The sequence below is a fragment of the Malurus melanocephalus genome, unplaced genomic scaffold, assembly GCF_030028575.1.
Source record: "Malurus melanocephalus ecotype Western Australia unplaced genomic scaffold, MMel_1.1 scaffold_220, whole genome shotgun sequence".
NCBI lineage: Eukaryota > Metazoa > Chordata > Aves > Passeriformes > Maluridae > Malurus > Malurus melanocephalus.
Window position 1 is genome coordinate 1,034,940 of NW_026623452.1, and position 14,871 is coordinate 1,049,810.

The window sequence follows — 14,871 nt, forward strand, 5'->3', positions numbered from 1 at the left end:
GGTGTYTTCTGTGTGTGGCAGCTACAGGAGAGAAAAGAGAGAAAAGGAAAAAGGGCAGGTATACATTCATGACTACATTCTGTATTAGAGGCCATGAGCTATCTGTATGTATCTATATGTTTTCCCCTTTAAACCTTCGTAAGTTATTAATTCATTGAGATCTAGCAATGGTATAGAGTTTTCAAAGTTTCTTAAAGTTCTATACATTTTATAAAATCCATCAGCCAGGTAGAAGAGAGTGTGAGAGTGCTTATTTTTACCTTTMGCTGAAGAGAAGAATGTTATCCCCATTCTATGTGATTCATGAAGCTGCAGGAATAGTTCTGTAGCTGAGGGAATGACTTGTTGGAGTGATATTCTCCCCCCACCAACCCTGACACTAGAAACACTTCATAGGAAGGAGTGAARCTCTCTGTGAATGGAGATATGTGTGGTTGCATGTCATGCATGAATCCAGKATCTGTGTATCCACTTCTGTTGTTCATACCATGCCGTTTTCCTTGTCTTCTCACTGTTCTCTAACCTTTCCAGCCATAATCATCCATGTGTGTCGATGAACAGACTGCTTACCTACATGGGCAGGTACCAGGTGGGAAGAGGTGCTCTGAGATGAATGCTGTATTTTGTCCTATGGGGCATCTAAACTAAATGTTTGCTGCCTTTGTTTTCCCTCTCCTGTTGCAGGCTGGAATAAGTCCGTTAATCACRTCTCCAGTTGCCTTTGACATCCTGCCGCTGAAACTGCACCCATTTTCCCAGAGCACTCCGACAGGCCTGGACTGTGTGGGCTGGAAACGGCGCATCTCCGCTCCTGGTGTGTACACTGTTGTGGCTGGATGTGAATGCTGAGAGAATGAAGCTCTGGTTTATTGAGCATGGCAACTRTGTGATAAGCATTCTAACCTGTTTATGATGATTGCTGCATTCATGTCTGAGCAAAAATCTGCTTTAGAGTTTAATCTTTCATGTGCTTTTCATATTCAGGTTTGTTTTCTCCCTGAGTGGATAARCAGGGTGCTGTTTAAAGGCAGTGGTCAGCTTTTTAGTGAAGAAGAGATCACTCATGGCAGATAGTGTGCTTARTGTAGAAACATTGTGTTGTCTTGTGAGAACTCTGTCTCACCTACGCTRATGTCACCTGTATCACACTCTTGAATTAGGTTTCTGCAGATGAAACAGACTGTCGAAMGTGTTTGCTGGAGAGCACTGTGGTGGGTATGATGAGGTTCCTCTCAAGTTGCTAATTAGGCACTAAAGCAACTAAATGAGCCTCTAGAGACAGAAGTTTCCTGTACTTTAAATCCCCTTAAAGAACAAGTACGCTGTGTTTTCATGAGGAATGTGCATGAAGTATCATGTCTGCTTCATTTCTGATGACTGACACTTTCTCAGAATTAAAATGTAAGTTGCACAGATTATTAAACATTGAGACATATCTTTGCCAGGTTTTTAAATTCTCCATCTGACAGTGCCTGCCCAAAAACTGCAGATATCTCTATCACAGCACTTTGGGGTGGAATAAGAAAAACAGAATGCAGAGGAGTTGTTTGGCCATTAGGAATCAAGCCAGGAAAAGCCAGCCACAGTTGGGTGCCAAGCTGCTATTTCTGCCTCAGAAGGTCTCTGTACCATCGATTAAACRCTGCTGGAGTTACCTAATTAAGGGACAATAACAATGTACTAATTACATCAGAGTTGAATGATCATAATATTTTGTCAAGCAAAACTAGTTTGCTTTCTGACACTTTGTGSAGCTCATGCACAGAGTCATGAGGTTTGATCTGAAAATAAGAAAACAAACTATTTATTACTGTGGTGTTGAGAGCCTTGCCTTTGCTCTCTCAGCACTGAGGGCTTTGATCACTTGCTGTCACAAGCATCTGGTGCTGCCCCAATGCTTAGGTCCAGCTCCCTGGCTGAATTAAAAAAGCTGCAGCTTTACTCCTTGGAAATCCCAGATGGAAACCCATCATTGTCAAGTTGTCTGTGYATCTCTGACATTAGCTGAAATCCCTGAGCACTGCTGTCATAGAAGTAAATTCTGAATCACAGCTGAGACRAATTTCATGGTAGTTCCCAACTGGGACATGAGGAAGTTGAAAAATATGTATGAATTTTTGAGGGTGAATAGGGGAATTAAATGTATACAGCCAGACCAGCTGGCAGTGCTGTAGGTATTTACATGCTGTCTAGAAATTGGGCATGCAACCTGAATCATCTGTGATTCACACAGTATTCCTGAGATAGGTACAAATGAATTTCATACCATCACCTAAGCCTGGACCTCAAGAATTTCTGAGTAAATGAAATGGAGCAGAATCCTTTTTCCACCACCAAAACCATGCTCCTGAGAAMCTGATGGAGAGAGGAAGCAGAGCTTCTTCTACCACAGCCATCTCTGTTAGATGCTGCCTGTGGGCTTCGTTTGAAGCATTTTAGGGGAGATGAATATGTGCATGTGTCCTTCCAGTGGTAGGAGTGGGTGAGAAGACTGCAAATTACTGAAGTAATACTCTGAAGTTGACGGATTAGTTTTAGGATTGGCTATGTCCTTGAGGCAGCAGTAGTGCAGCAGAATGCCTTGTGATTCTTGCACAGTTTTGTTGAGATACCTGTTGCTTTTGACAGAGCAGTAGCTAATTTGAAGATTTAGCTGCACCTGCTTGTATGAATGATCCCAGTGTATTCTTTAGTCATAAGAGACACTGGATATGAAAGTAYTGTGCAATATCCAGTGCTACTAGATACCTCCACGTTGAAAATTTGGGTAAATTTCCCACTCCGAAGTCTGCACCTGATCASTGTGTGCAGGGAATGCTGCAGAGACTGTGGGGTATGGAGTATGGAGGCCTCTCTAGTTCTTCAAGTGTGAAATGATGGCTGTCATGGTCCCAGCCGCAAAGATGCCATGTACAGCTCTCACACTCTGCCATGCACCTACCCAGGGTCTGGGACAAGAGCTGGGGACATTCTGACTGTCCGAGGACAGGCTGCCTGTTCCCTGCTAGAACACAACACCGGTGCGGGGAGGCGAGTTGAATTCGAATGCTGTAATCTGCTGTGCTCGTTTCCTTCCACTCCGCATCCGAGTCGGAGGCATCGCTCTCGCTGGCGTTTTTGCCAGGCTGGCAGAAACGGGGCAGGCTGAGAGCTGTCACCTGGCAGCGCCAGCCGCGGCAGCAGGCACTGCCCGCCCGTCCCCTCCGCTGCCGCAGCCGCTTGCCGAAGCGTGCGGCACCAGCAGGTGGCTCTGACCCCTGTGAAATGCAGCGCGGTGCCAGCGCTGTGTGCGATGTGTGGGGTGGGCAGAGCCCGGAGCCCCCGCCAGGCAAGCGGGGAGGCTGAGCACCCCTCCCACGCACGGGTGCACACAAGCACTCCGAGGTCAGCCACCTTTTACTGTCCTGCTCAAACATCAGGAATTAATAATTTGGAAGGGCTTTCTTGGCTGCGCCCACACTTCAGCCGGTAATATTGAATATCAGGTGTCCTTCCCCTTTAGTTCACAGAATATTCTGATTTGGAAGGGACCAGCAAWGATCACTGAGTCCAACCYCTGGCCCTCCCCAAGAGYCACACCCTGTGTCACACCATTGTCCAAATGCTTCTTGAACTCTGGCTGTCTTGGTGCTGTGACCASTGCCTGSGGGAGTCCATCCTAGTTCCCAACCCCCCTCTRAGWGAAAGATCTTTTCCTAATAKCCAACCTAAACCTCCCCTGCYACATCTTMAGGCCATTCCCTTGGGTCTTATCACTGATTGTCAGAGAGAAGAAATCATTGTCTGTCYTTCTGCTTCTCCTTGCAAGAAAGACTGATGAGGTCYCCCCTCAGTCTCCTCCTCTTCKRCTAGTMGGGATATTCCCATGCCTTCRTTTGTCCTTTTCAGTRTCTTCCTTACTGCCCRTTTAGGAAGCAAGCCACTTCCTAAAGTAGATATGGGAATGCTTTTCTGCTTTTTAGTAGCCTCTGAAGACCTTTTGACACAGGTATCGCACCAGGAAAGGGGTAGGAGGGAAGGGTCTCATATGTACTGGAGTGAGCCTGTTTGCCTTTTAGGCTATGAGATCTATCTTCTCCTTCCCCATCTCTCCAAGTCTGATATTTGTTTATTTATGAACTGAAGACAGCCTAAAATTGGCAATTTTTCTGGGAAGCTGCTTGGACAGTGGCTGCTGCTGTGAGAATGTAGCTACAACAGGGCTGAAGCMAGGAGATGGGCTGTTCTGGGTGTAAGACTACCAGCTCACAGGCCTGGGGCAGAAGGGACATTGAGAGGAGATGCTGCCATTTCTGAGTTTTTCCATAGGGACTTTACAGCAGGAGGCAATCACAAGGTGACACAGTGACAGACAGACACCGGTAATTGTCTGAGAATTGGAGTTTCTTGATGTCTCTGCTCTCACTGCTATCCATACTTCTCAGCCAGAGACTTTTCTATTTTTGTGCCAGCTTGTTACCCTTTCCCAGATGTTGTCCTCATGCTACCTCTCAGAGAATCTGAAACTTTTGGATAGGGACAGGGACACACACATGACCATAAACCTCCAGGGTTTGTCATATCCTCATAGAGAGGAAAAGCTGTATTACAAGATTGGTTTTTAGCTATGCTGAACAAATCTCAAACCTGTATTATTTAAAATCTTTATTTAAATGCAGATAAAATCTTTTTGGCAACTTTCCACATATCTTGTCAGATTCAAGTAGGCTCAGATCTTTCAATTTTCTGCTCTCAGATGTCTATGAGAGGTGCCCTGGAGTTACACCACACAGCTGTTGTTGGTTGTGCCAAGCAAAGAGGCATGAATTCATCGTGCCTGATGTGTGCTGATGATGAACATACTGGTGGCCTTGGAAATCTTGCAACAAGAATAGGCCAGCCAAGTTCTCAAGGGCTGAATCTTTTGTGGATAGCCTGGAAAACAGTGACCACTTAGTGATACTGAGCTACCCTCTGGCCTCCCTGGTGKAGCGGAAAGTATTTCTCAGAGGCAAAGGGACTGTTTGTTTACTCAACATCATGTGGATAACTTTCATCTTCTTTTCCCAGCTATAGATGTGCTGTTAAACTCACACTTGGCAACAGTCAATGTGAAGATGTTTGACAGCCACAGGAGAAATCTGTTCAAGAGGGAAAATATTAGCTCAATAACAGGACTTCATTATGTCTTATAAATATTTAGCAGTCCTGTAGTTCAGCAAAMTAGCAAGCTGAGTTATTTATTCCATATTTGTCATTTTAGTTCTTGAAGGGACAACAGAAGAAAGTGGTATGCAAGTTTCCAGAAGTGTATCATGGTAGCTGTAGCATGAAATGTCCATTCCATCCTCATTAACTAGAGAAGTATAATTGAATTTGAGTGGCTAAAAAATAACTATGTGCCTACTGTATACTTTGTCTCTTAATCATAGAAAGATTAGACCCACTATGTCAATCTTGSTTCTGTTTAACCACAGTCACAAACATTTGCCCTGTGTGAGGTCTCTGATAACATGTGCTCACTCAAAGGTGTTCATCCAGTCTTAAAAGCAGGGCCTGGTGGTGCCTGAGTTCCTGGAATTTTGCCATAGCAAGTTGAGTGGGATTGTATGTATGAGCTACTGAGGTGGAAGATGTAACAAACCAATAAAAACTTCCTGTGGGGCAAAAGAAGAAGATCCCAGCAAATCCTGAATGATTCTGGTAATCACTGATCAAAGTTACAAGATTACAAGGGAACCCAACATAGGCTAAAAAATCCAGCAGATACTTAGGATCAGGTTATCCAAGGCTATCCAAGGCTAGCTTGATTGCATTGACCAGGCTGTGCAGTGAGATCCTTAATCTTTAGTTGAAATCAGTTACTGCTACATCAACATTAGATCACTTCTCTCCCTAACATCTCAGAAGAAAGTCTCTGTGTAGATTTTAYAACAAGAAAAAATAAAAATCTGTARTCAGGAGGAACCCCCTYTATGGTGGGTTGCAGTCTTGAACTCTGACAYGATATTTGCTTTCCACAACTTGGCTTTGTAGTATTTTTTTTCTTTCAGTTCTGAGAAAATTCCTCTCTGGTGCATACATACAACATATATACATAAGGATAATTAGGACCGAATTGTAGCCTCCCCTCAGCACCTTTCCTGGCTGAAGAGCTGCACTGACCTTTCTTCTCTACATCCACAGAAGAGCTGCATTCATCTTTGCTGTCAACTGTTTAACTTCCCCCGATAATTGTGATCAGGAAGTATTTCTCTCCAGTTGTACTCAAATGCAGGCAGTTCTGGGAGGCCCTGAAAGACCCAGATCAATGCAGAAGAGTGGTTCTACTGCAGTCAAATCAGGAACACATTTCCACTTCTCTTTTAGGAGGTATTAGATATTTTAGTCTTAAGTGTCTCCATTCAGAAGATAACTGAAGGAATTATTTTGTTATAGATCACTAGAAATATTATTTCTGTTATTGCTGCAGAGACCTTTCCTGTAAAGAACAGCTGAAATATTTAAGGGCTCAAAAGTTCGTTCAACATCGTTGGATGCTTTGTGATATTCTCCAATGATGGAGTGTGTTTTTTTTTTTTCTTTAAGGAAATACTCAGTAAACCAGAATTCTTAATGAACTAAAATAACCCTGCTACTGCAYGGAGGGGGAGGCAAAGTCAAAGGGGTTCCTATCAGAAAAGCTCTGATGGCCACATAACGTGGCCTTATTTACTTTGGGAAGAGCAACCTTACACAGAAATTGTAAAATAAGCATTTTCTCTTCTTGTGTGAAATTGGGCTCCTGGGYTTGGATTTAGGTGCCTAGAGAGACATGTTGACTCTGTAAGTGACAGGAGTAGTTTGGGGTTTCCTTTTTGGCCCGGGTGGGTGGCTGYCCCTCTCCCAGATATGCTGGCAGAGCTGAGCTCCTCCCTTGCTCTGGTCCAACCCCTGTTTGCACAGTCTCACCTGGCCAACTTTCACCTGGCCTGGTAATCTCTCACTGAATCAAGCTAGTTCTGGTTTTACCCTGTTTTCTGCTGCATAGGGTACAAAGCATGTGGCTACTCTKAAATTATTTTGATAGTTTGACAAATCTGCCCTCTGCAAGATCTTTGAGCACAGTGGCAGCCCAGAAATGTCCTTTTTTATAAAATCTCTGTGGTGCCTCAAAGCTGTTGTTAAATTGCACAGGTATTTCTGCATTCGTTCAGGATCCTTCTTACAGGGACACTGAGAATCACCTGTTAGTAATGATAAAACTTTCTAATTAAAAGCAGTTAATCATGCTGTTTCAGGTGGGACTGAGCTCTCTTAAAAAGATCACACATGGAAGCAGGGATCATCTTAGGTCTGCAATCTGGGAGTGGATGTAAATGATTTTTCAAAACTCCCAGCTGCAATCTCCCCAGATCTCAATCTGTGTTTTTCTGGCTTTAATTTCATTTTGAATTCTTTTTCTGAGTACTTACAAAAATAGTTTTTTAATAGCAGCAGCCACAGCCAGTTCTAAACATGATTAGTTTATATGTTAAATCCTTTCTGAGTTCTCAGGGGAAGCAGATAACACAAGGTCTCTCTCACTTGTGCATTTTTAAAATGCATGAAATTCTACTATTTCCACTTTTTTTTTTTTTTTTAATCTGACAGTTCTGCTAAATTAGGGGGAGAGATCTCTGTCTCACCCTTGCTTTCTTAATGCCTTTAAATCGTCTTTAATAAGAATCAGCTGCTGGAAGCTGCAGCTGAAAGCAGTAGAGCTGCACAGAGGGAGCCTCCTTAGTGGACCCCTATGATGTCAGGATGCATCGAGGCAAGCGGAGAGGAGGCTYGGAATCCAGCTCAGTGCTCAGCCAGCGCTGCCAGGTACCGCTGCCCTGCGAGCAGCTCCGGGGCGCGCTGCCCGATTCCTCCCGCAGCACAGCAGAGCCCCTGGCTCTCCCTCTCACCYGCCTGCATGAGGACCCAGCAGTGCCCCAGTGAGTCCAGCGGGGCACACAGTGGGGAGAACTGCAGCAGCAGTGGCAGCTCCGGGCTCTCRCCGGGCTCCGATTCAGACAGCAGCGGGGTGGTGTGTGGTGGTGGTGGGATGAGAGGCGTCCTGTCCCGATACTGGAGCTTGGAGAGTCTTCACTCTGCCACAGGTAAGGGGCTATTTTTTTTTTTCTTTTTATTTTTCTTTGAATTTTTTTAATTGCTCTATGATATTGCACTGACCTTGAGAAACCAAACCAAACCTGCAAAAAGTATGTAATTTGGAAATGCAGTGTCTTAGTCCTGAGAAATAATCAAAGCATTCAGTGTTTGCTAGCTATACCCTCTGCAGATTTAAACCTAAACCAAAACAACACAGACCCTTAATAGATTTCTTAAGTCAGGAGGGAAGAAATAGGTTTTTAATGGGTTTGGAAGCAGTGCTTAGGCTTCTACCTGGTTAAAGCTGTCCTTACCTTTTGGAACATTTCTTATTTTAGCCTGATTATGTAGAGCTAATGTTAGAGTTGACATTTCTCTGTGTAAATTCTAGTGTAGAGAGTATCAGTGCCTCTAGAAAATGCCCAGGCGAGTGCTGTGCAGCAGATGAGGGCTAGRTAGGGTTGCACTGCTGTGCACTGAAGGAGGGAAAGGCAGTTCCCTGARCCAGCTGCTCAAGTTCACTTTTTTCTTTCCTATCCAATATTTAATGCCTTTCTGAACCAGAGATTTTGGAGACATGTTCATATACCTGGATCTGTTCTGACTTGGCCTGTCTGCATCTGGCATTCTSGTTTTTAGTCACTGATGTGCCTGTTTAGGGTTTGAATGTTTGAACTGCAAGCATGGTAAAGAAGCTTTCTCATTCCCAGCTGATACTAGCAAAGGAGCCTAGCGATGATGTTAAGGGCCAATGATTGCTGAGCTGTTCAGCTGTTGCTGTTTAGAGAGATTTTTAATAGAGCTGCAGTAAATTAGTTCCTCTCTTAGATCAATTCAGACAAGTGCCTTCAAGGCCACCAGTGAYTGCCATTTCCTTAGTAAAAATACCCACTGCTACCAGCTAGAATCAAGGCTTGGGAAGAATTCAGAGTGCAGTTCTGTGTAATCTGCTTTAGTCATGTGTACTTTTAATTATTGGAAGGTTTTATCATTCCATCTGCTACTGTAGATTTGGAGCTGTTTAATAAAATCTCCATTGCTGCTGTGGAGCCTCTGCTGAAGTGTGGGTAACTGCACTATCATACAGGAAAGGGCTCCAGCAGGGTGGTCAGTCCCTGACTTTCCACCCACACAGCACTSCTTCTAGGTGGCCAAGAAGCATTGAACACCTACAGCACATCCTGATAGTCCAGGGACAGGAAAAAACTCAGAGATCAAGCCATTGGTGCTCTGTTTTGCGAAAAGAACTGGGCTGTAAATACAACATAATGTGCTTTTGCATCACAGTAGCATCTGGTGGCTGTTTTCTCTTGTAACTGGGAAYGCAAATTAACCCCAGYATGCTCTGATATTGGCATAAAGGGYCAGGCACAGGGTCTTTTTGCAAACTCCTGCTCAGAGTTGTGCATGGGGCTGCAGCAGTAATTCTGTCCCCTCTGTGTTCCAGGGTTTGCTGTCAGCTGCCCTCCCTGGATGCATTCTTGGGCTTAATCAGGTCACTTGAAACAAATGGTGCACAGGGACACAAAAGAAGGAAGGTTGATAGCAAAAGCGGGCTTTGGAGCTAAGTCTATTTTTCTAAATGCTCTTTCATTTCCACAATAGTCTTGCTCCCAAGGCTGTAGGCATGGTGTCATTTTGTGGACATTACATGCATTTAGCAGGAAATTCAGAGATGAGAGGAAATGGAATAGAAAATGGTATGGAGACAGGCTGCGGACAGGGAAAAACCAAATTAAGTTTCATAATTACAGTACTGATATATAAATACAATAATAAAAGCAGATCACTGCATTTCAGTCTCCTTGCTGCCTCAAAATACTGTGGTRGGTGTCTTCTCTTGTGCAAAAGATGTTTGAGCAATTTGTCTCTGACTACTAACAAAATTCAGGTCAGAATTAGGATTAAACTTGGAGAGCAATGGATCGCCAGGAGGAATTTATTTTGTTTTGATTCTTTGGCAGATTTCTTCTTCTTTGGCTTAAACTTAGTCTAGGAAGCTGAAGTAGAGTTGCTCCTCTCCATCCACATTGATTGCCTGTCTGAGGAGTGAGGCAGGATTTCTTTACAGCTTGCGCTACATAAAATTTTTGAATGGTAAAATTTAATACGCTGCTTAAGCCAACCAAAAAAAACCCAAACAGAAAACCCAAGAAAAAAATCTAGCAGGAGCAGTAGCAGCYAGCAATGCCTGAGAGAAATGGTAACTAAAATGTGTGGTAATGTCCTCTCTTCAGAGGAGCAGGGAGCTTCCAGCATCTTTCTGTGTGTTACTTCAGGAAGTTATGGGGCAAAAAAGAGCACAGACTGTGTGGAAAAACTATCAAGTGCCCAACATCGATTAAAAAAGGTCTTTGAGATGAGTCAATCTCTTTATCTGTTTGAAARGTATTCTGCATTTCCAGCAGCACCCTTAGGGCTGCATAGGTGGACTTGGTGGAGAGAGTTTTGCTTGTCTTCTCCCTGTGTGTGCCTGAGCTTTTCTKTGGGGATCTTCATACTGAGTCTGTTGCTGTCCAAGACTTCAGAGAAGATTAGAAAGAAACCAGATTTAAATGACTGAAAAGTGGAGGTGAAAAGAAGGTGGGCGGTGTGATTGGAATGCATCCACTGGAGCTTTTCTTTTGCATAATTTAGATTCCAAGGAAGTGAAAAGACAGAGGTGTATGTGTGTTTGTGTATGCATATGTTTGACAAGTGTGATTTCAGAAATACCAATTGACATCCCCTGTGTAGAAAAGACAGAGTTTCCTGAAGTWTGCAGGAGCAAAAGCTGTCTTTGGTTAGTTATCTTCCTAATAATAATGAAGTACAATTCCTTTTGGTTTGGGGTTGACCAAGATGGGAAGCTAAATGTGACACATTTGAAAGAGAAAAGACCTGTTATTACAGCATAAACTTCTGTGCAAATGCCATTTGAAATAGGACTCTGCAAAAAACATTGCTCAGCCTTGTATGAAGTGAAAAAAAATCTACTGTTTTTTAGKACTGGTGCATGGCATTTCTGGTCTAAATGTCAATAAACACTACCTTACATGAGAAGGCCCTTCTGTCTGAAGCTAAATATAAACATGGAGATAGGGAATGCTTTACTCTTCTACCAGGCTGTCTATTTGAGGATGCCACAGGACTTCATAARCATCAATAACCTTCACAGAGAGCCCAAAAGACTTTCAAAGCATGGTTTAGGATAGATAAAATGTACATATAATTTGATACTTAGTATCCTTGCTATTTTTAAATATTTGTGAGCAGTTTCCAAGTGTTTAGCCAGTGTAGTTCCCAGTGAAGAAAGGACTGGGGGCTGGGGTGGCTCAGCAGTTCTGAMAATTGGGCCTTAAATAGCTGGACAAAAACCCACAAGACATCCAAATTAAAAGTCAGTAGTGACAGTGCTCCAGCGAGTGCTTCAGTGGCACTATGGGCACTCTCACCCTGGTTTCCTAGGCAAGACTTTGTACCCCAGKCTCATGCTGCCTCTATCCCATTCATTGTTGTTATACAACTTTGCTGAAAAGTTTTTCCTTTAGAATGTTTCCAGATTCAAGCCTGTGAGCAGCTCTCTTTGCTTTTCCAGTTCCTTTGTTGCAGGTCCAATCCCAACCTCATTAATAGTTCTGTTTATTCTTGTCCAAGTTGGGAAGAACTGGAAGAGCAAAGAAAGGTAGGGACAAAAGGGGAATCACAACCTGGAGGACTAGTGGTTGCCATAGTTTCCCTGTGATCCTCTGTGTATTTGTGCATATGTTGCAATTTAATTGTACAGGCTACACTCCAGTGCAGCTCTGCACAGATTTGTGGCTCCTAATATGCAGATATGCTCATCTACAGCCCTTGGGAATATGGCCTTTAAACAAACAAGAAAACATGAAGCATGGGTGTGGAGGTTTTTTTTMTTCATTCAGACCTTAAAAAGAAAATTGTGGGTTTTTTTGGAAGGTTTTTTCCAAGTCATTCATTTCATTGTTGTGGCTGATGAGAGAGCCAGTAATAGAGCTGTGGCAAAAGCTTTTCATCTTTCTTGTTTGGCAAGAGATTTTCTTTTGAGGCCTTTTTCCTTTTTCTTCCCCTAGCCATGTCTTTTTGGTACGGATGTCTTTGGCTGTACTCATGGACTGCAGTGCATAATTCCACTGACCCTTCTTTTCTAGGGTCATTCAGTCAGCAAGAGTTAGAGGTCACACAAGGGGAGATTGATTTARGGTTCAAATTGCTTCAGAATGCATCCAAAGGAGAGCAGGAAGGAAAAAAGTGAGTGTCTCAAAGCATCCACTGCAGCATGTTGATGTTATGTGTCACCCTTACCTTGGCAAATTGTGAGCCASGATGTTTCAGCTGAATTCACTGCTTGCACCAGAACATGTCCTATGTGTTCCCTCATGTATTCCATGTCATCTGCTAGAATGACTTCTACTCATCTTCTGAACAAATAATCGAAGGATTTAAGAACAAACTAACAAACAATTCATGTTAAATTAATTTTGATTTTTCYCCATGTGGATTAATTTGTAAGGTTGACTGGTATGGTTAGGTTGAACCTARGGGCAATCCTGAACTTTTGAGGAAGCATTACAAGATGAACATCTCCTGGTTGAACTAGTGAACTGACCTAAAACTTAAGTAAATATTTCTTAGTTGAAAATACATCTTCCAAATAGTGTGTTGAGTGTTGCTAAACTGTGACTTGGCATCATGTTCAAATAGTGAGGGCATCTATGTTAATAAGTGGTTGAGTTGATTCCWGTAAAGGGCATCTCAGTCAATGCTAAATGTGTGTAAACTTGGCCACCTGACACATTCAGTAYACTTACACAAATGTTTTTTCAGTGCAAAGTATCCTCTAGTATAATGCTTTTCTATTAAAGAGAATAAAAGCCAGTGTTAATATAGGTAGGAAGGGTAATCATGTTTCTGTACCTCTGTTTGCAGCAGAGCCAGATTTTGTATGTTCAGCTACTTTGGAGTTCTAATTACATTTTAATGTATTGGGGGGGTGGTTCTAGTTGACTTTCCCTTGAGAYTTTTTGTTTTGTTTCAAAAGGAGTAAATGCTTATTCTCATGTCCCTGTGAGGCACAGATTAGCACCTGTGCCTATCAGAGACAAACATTCTCATCTTTACTGATGCTGTGGTTGCAGCAGAGAAAATAAATCTTTGGAGCACTGCCTGTGATACTTTCCCAGGTGTCACAGGTACACCATCTTCATGTTTTTCCTTCTCTGCCTTCCAAACAACTCCCATGAAGAATGTTTAGATTGTGATTGCAATTCCCTTTGCAGAGGAATATATGACAACTTCTAAGGCTGTATTTTCTCAAAGATTCAGTTACTTTTAGAGTAGCTTCTAAGACCAACACTTCTTTGGGATATAACCAAGCTCCAGTTGCTGTTATCTTTCAAGATGGAATGGAAACAGCTCTAAGCCACCTGATTGGAATACTGCCATCATCAAAGCTCGTGCAGCAGGAAACTAGCATGGTCCAAGAGGATAAAGTAAAGGGGGAATGAGGTGGCACCATGAAGCTTACCTGACCATTCCTTTCTTCTCTGCCTTTAGGTAGACAGGCAAAGGCTTGCAGTAACTTGAATGTGCCTTTTCATTTGAGTTACCTGGGTCTAATTCACATAGGTAAAAAAAGCAGCAAGAACAGATTAGAACATGTGCTGGCAAATAATGTCTATGCTCAGTGGTCACAAAGAATGTGTGTACTTGCTGCCTACACATGATGAAGCTTTGCTATGGCTGCTTAGCAGCTCATGAAGTTAAACAATGTAGGAACAATCATGCCTGTCCTTCGCTATCAGGATGTATCCTTTAAATTACTAAGCTTGTCTGTAACTAAGCTTATTCCCYACTAAGGTCTTGTTCTCCAATTCATCTGAATCACTAGAAGTGTCTTTGAAGGATTAGAGAAATACAGCCCTCTTCTGAGTGTCAGTAATTATCTGTGGAGGCCTCTTATTTAATTAGAATCCTGTCTCATCTCAAAATCCTTTTGTGGTCTGATGTTTGTTAAACCAACYAACTAGTTCAGTGATTTGCTTAAAAGTGCCAGGGACAAGCTGGATGTGCTGGACTGGACAGGACATTGGTCTGAGTAAGCCCAGAGTCTGAAGAGGAGCTGGCTTCTTGAATACTGAGTGCCTTCAGTGGCTGTACCATTCTAAAAATGCTACTCCTAAGCTGGTGTGTCCGCACATGAAAGCGAGACAGTAGCTCGGGTGTAAGCTGATAGGAACACCGTTTGCACCTGGTTAAGTGTCTTGGATTACATTGTGTGAACATCCAAGTGTTGGCAGCTCTCACTACTMCAAATATACCTGGGGGTGTGTTTGCCTAAACAGGCAGAGCGCTTTGCTGTCTTTCTTTCTCAATCCCTTCTAATCGAGAAATCGAGGAGCAAGAGATTCCCTGGACTATGATGTTGGCTCATATGAGCTCTAATAACTTTTTTTTTTTTTTCTTTTTCTTTTTTCCCCTCCCCCATGGAGTACAGAGTAATTGCTTTGCTAGAGCAATTGAGCCATTTCCAAGTTGTGCTGTATCCCAGGATGTTCTTATGGAAGCTCTAATGCATCACCCCACGTGCAGATGATTTCTGCATTCTATGGCCTCCAGCACAGGAAGGCTGGCAAGTGGAAGTAGTGTAGGAGGGAAATCAAGTGCTAAAGGCAACTGAGWACACAATTGTTTTGAATATTCTTCTTGTTCTTACTCTCTTGAATTATCTTTTTGACTCATATCTGAGTGTCTGTGTATATACACACACATATA

General features: G+C 42.9%; 1 protein-coding gene across 3 annotated transcripts in view; it reads left to right on the forward strand.

The window, feature by feature from the left end:
• ARHGEF4 (Rho guanine nucleotide exchange factor 4) overlaps positions 1-14,871 on the forward strand; it is a 167,040-nt gene that overhangs the window by 62,949 nt on the left and 89,220 nt on the right. For 2 of the 3 annotated variants that reach the window (XM_057374268.1, XM_057374267.1), the window contains exon 4: positions 685-814. In XM_057374268.1, the coding sequence (XP_057230251.1) occupies positions 685-814 (130 nt within the window). Of the gene's footprint in view, positions 1-684; positions 815-7,803; positions 8,106-14,871 lie in introns of those variants that run through there. The other variant, XM_057374269.1, reaches the window with a different exon arrangement.